The 2,761-nt window shown below is 36.4% G+C and overlaps 1 protein-coding gene across 1 annotated transcript; it reads right to left on the bottom strand.

Moving 5' to 3' along the window:
* Positions 1 to 852: 852 nt before the first annotated feature.
* On the bottom strand, positions 853 to 1,686 carry LOC108909311. The gene has a single exon (XM_018713622.1). It carries the CDS (start codon positions 1,684 to 1,686, stop codon positions 853 to 855), a length of 834 nt encoding a protein of 277 aa, XP_018569138.1.
* Positions 1,687 to 2,761: the final 1,075 nt, after the last annotated feature.

The following is a 2,761-nucleotide window of genomic DNA, read 5'->3' as shown; positions in this document are numbered from 1 at the left end:
GTTTTGAATTCTCTACTATTATTTTCTTACATTTGAATACAAACACCTGGCAACATTGTACCATTTCGCACTGTGACGTTATTGTAAACTTATTGCAAATAAGGTACTTATTATTGATTGAAATATTGCTTTTATAAGCTGTGAATCATGGTAAGCAGCAAGAACAGAGCGTTTTTAATACAATTTTTAACAAACAATCATTTTATTTTCTAGTTTGTGCTATTTGGTGTTAATAAATATGTAAACAATTAAAACATTTTTCAGTATATTTATACAGAGTGTTTCAGTTCGAGTGAATCAAACTTTAACCGCAAATAGAACTCAATAAATAATTCAAAATTGCCTTATAAAGCAAGGGCCTAAGTCCCACCGTTTTCACTGTACAGGCCCGTATTGTTCGGTTGTTAAAATCATATTATTTACGAAATATTTGGTATTGTAAATTGATTCATATTTGGTGTGGTGTTAAGATTTATACATGTGCACAATTTACAAATTTACAAATTTTTATAGGTCAGTGGCATAGGAATGGGTAGTAAAGTGGGATTTTTTACCCCAACTTCTACACCAATGACCTAATAATCATTTGGGAGTCATTTTTAGATTATGTGGACAATTCTACATAAAAAAGGTTTACTTCTTGAAAATCGGTATAATGTATCGTTTTACCTAACTTAACCTAACCTATTTTTTTTTTCTTGGAGGAGAAATACTTCATGTAGCTCCATCGCTTAGTGTCGATCGTGAATTTAGACTGCCGGTCTCTTACCGGCTACAACCCCTCCTTACCTATCTCTCATCCTGCGGCCCCGGAACCACCATTTCTGGCATAAGTCAGTGTCGCAGAAAGGCTCATCTATTCATATTCTTCTCTTCGCGCTCCTTGGTTCCCATTATACACTTTACGATGTTATTTGCAACTTCCCAATTTCGTCTCGACGACATCAGACACAACATGAAATTTTCTATAGTGATTCTTCCTCCCACTACAACTTCCAGCTCTCGCCTTTCATTTGCCCATCTTGGGCAATTAACTAGGGTGTGTTCCGCTGTATCTACTGCCTCACAGTAGAAACAGACTTCATCATTTTTCTTTTTTATCCTATGCAGGTAGGTTGAAAAGCATCCGTGGTTTGTGAGGAGCTGTGTAAGAAAATAGTTCGTGCTCCTGTGCCGGCATTTTACCCATATTCTCAGGTCCGATATGAGCCTTTTCGTCAATTGGGAGTTATCTAAATTATTTTCCCACATCTCTTGCCATTTATCGATAGTGAGGTTCCTGATCTCTTTTCTGGCTCTATCCGTGTAGCCATCAGCCCTGTCGTGTACCGTTTTCCTCTCCTCCATCAGCAGCGTTATGGGAGAGATACACATTATCACGCACCCCGCACGGATCAAAATCTTCCTCTGCGTGCTTATCAGCATTTGGGCGTATTTCTTGATGCGGACCACGCTTTGCCAAACCGGGGCCGCATACAGTATCACCGAATGCACCACTCCTACCAGCATTCTTCTCTTTTCCTCCCTAGGACATCCGATGTTGGGAAGGATCTTGTTTAGCGAGGCCACCCTCTCGTCCGCCTTTTTGCAGACGTACTTAACATGATCTGCGTAAGTTCCCTGCCAGTCGAGCATCACTCCCAGGTATTTTATAGCTTTTTTGGGTGAATTTACTCCCCTAATCATTTACATTTAGCCTTATATTCTTTGGACACTTCAAGAAAACAGCCTCCGATTTTTCTGGAGCGAGATCTAAATAGTGCTCCCGGAGCCACGTATCGATTTTACCTAATCTAACCTAACTAATATTTCAAATCTTTTAAATAGAATGATATTTCCTGATGACAGATAAGTCTACTATTGCTTAGCCATGGCAATCGTTTTGTACGGATACTGTAATGGACGCACAGCGCAGCTTTAAAATTAATATGTGGATGTAATTTTAAAAAAAAATAGGTATATCTGTTTGAAACAAATGGACCGTTAAATGAACAAAGATACCTATAATTGTTTCAGAATGGCACTAATGAATTTTTAGAGGAGGTTCCATTGAATATGCTATCCAACGCATTGTAGCGTAACAAAAAAATGAGCTCAGAGGAGGAATTCACCACATTACGAATGCAATAAATAATACACAAGAGATTATATTTAGAATTTACCAGTCGTTTCATCAATGTAAAGACATAATATTTAATATTGTTTTGAATTCTGTTATTATAATAATATTATTTTAAAATTTATTTCCTATCCTTAAGAAACTAAATATATTATCACAAGAACGATCTCCCAATCAACTGAGATTTTCAGTAAAATGATAAACTATACCGATTTTCAACAAGTATACCTTTTTTATGTATGTTTGTTTTTATGTTCACGGAATCTAAAAAATGAATCCCAAAGAATGAATCCAATTTACCTACTTATTAGGTCATTGGCGTAGAAGTTGGGATAAAAAAATCCATCTTTACTACCCACTCCTCCGCCATTGATCTACAAATACTTGTAAATTTTACAGTAAATTATGCACATGTATAAATGGTAACACCACACCAAATTTGAATCAATTTGTTGTAAGCATACCAAAGATTTCGTTAATAATATGATTTTAACAACCGTCCAATACGGCCCTGTACAGTGAAAACGGTGAGACTTAGACCCTTGCTTTATAAGGCAATTCTGAATTATTTATTGAGTTCTATTTGTGGTTAAAATTTGATTCACTCGAACTGAAACACCCTGTATATGTATTTCTGCCCCT

This window comes from Anoplophora glabripennis, unplaced genomic scaffold (assembly GCF_000390285.2).
Source record: "Anoplophora glabripennis isolate ALB-LARVAE unplaced genomic scaffold, Agla_2.0 scaffold234, whole genome shotgun sequence".
Taxonomy (NCBI): Eukaryota; Metazoa; Arthropoda; class Insecta; order Coleoptera; family Cerambycidae; genus Anoplophora; species Anoplophora glabripennis.
The sequence above is the reverse complement of the archived record's forward strand: the minus strand, read 5'-3'. Positions and strand labels throughout refer to the sequence as shown.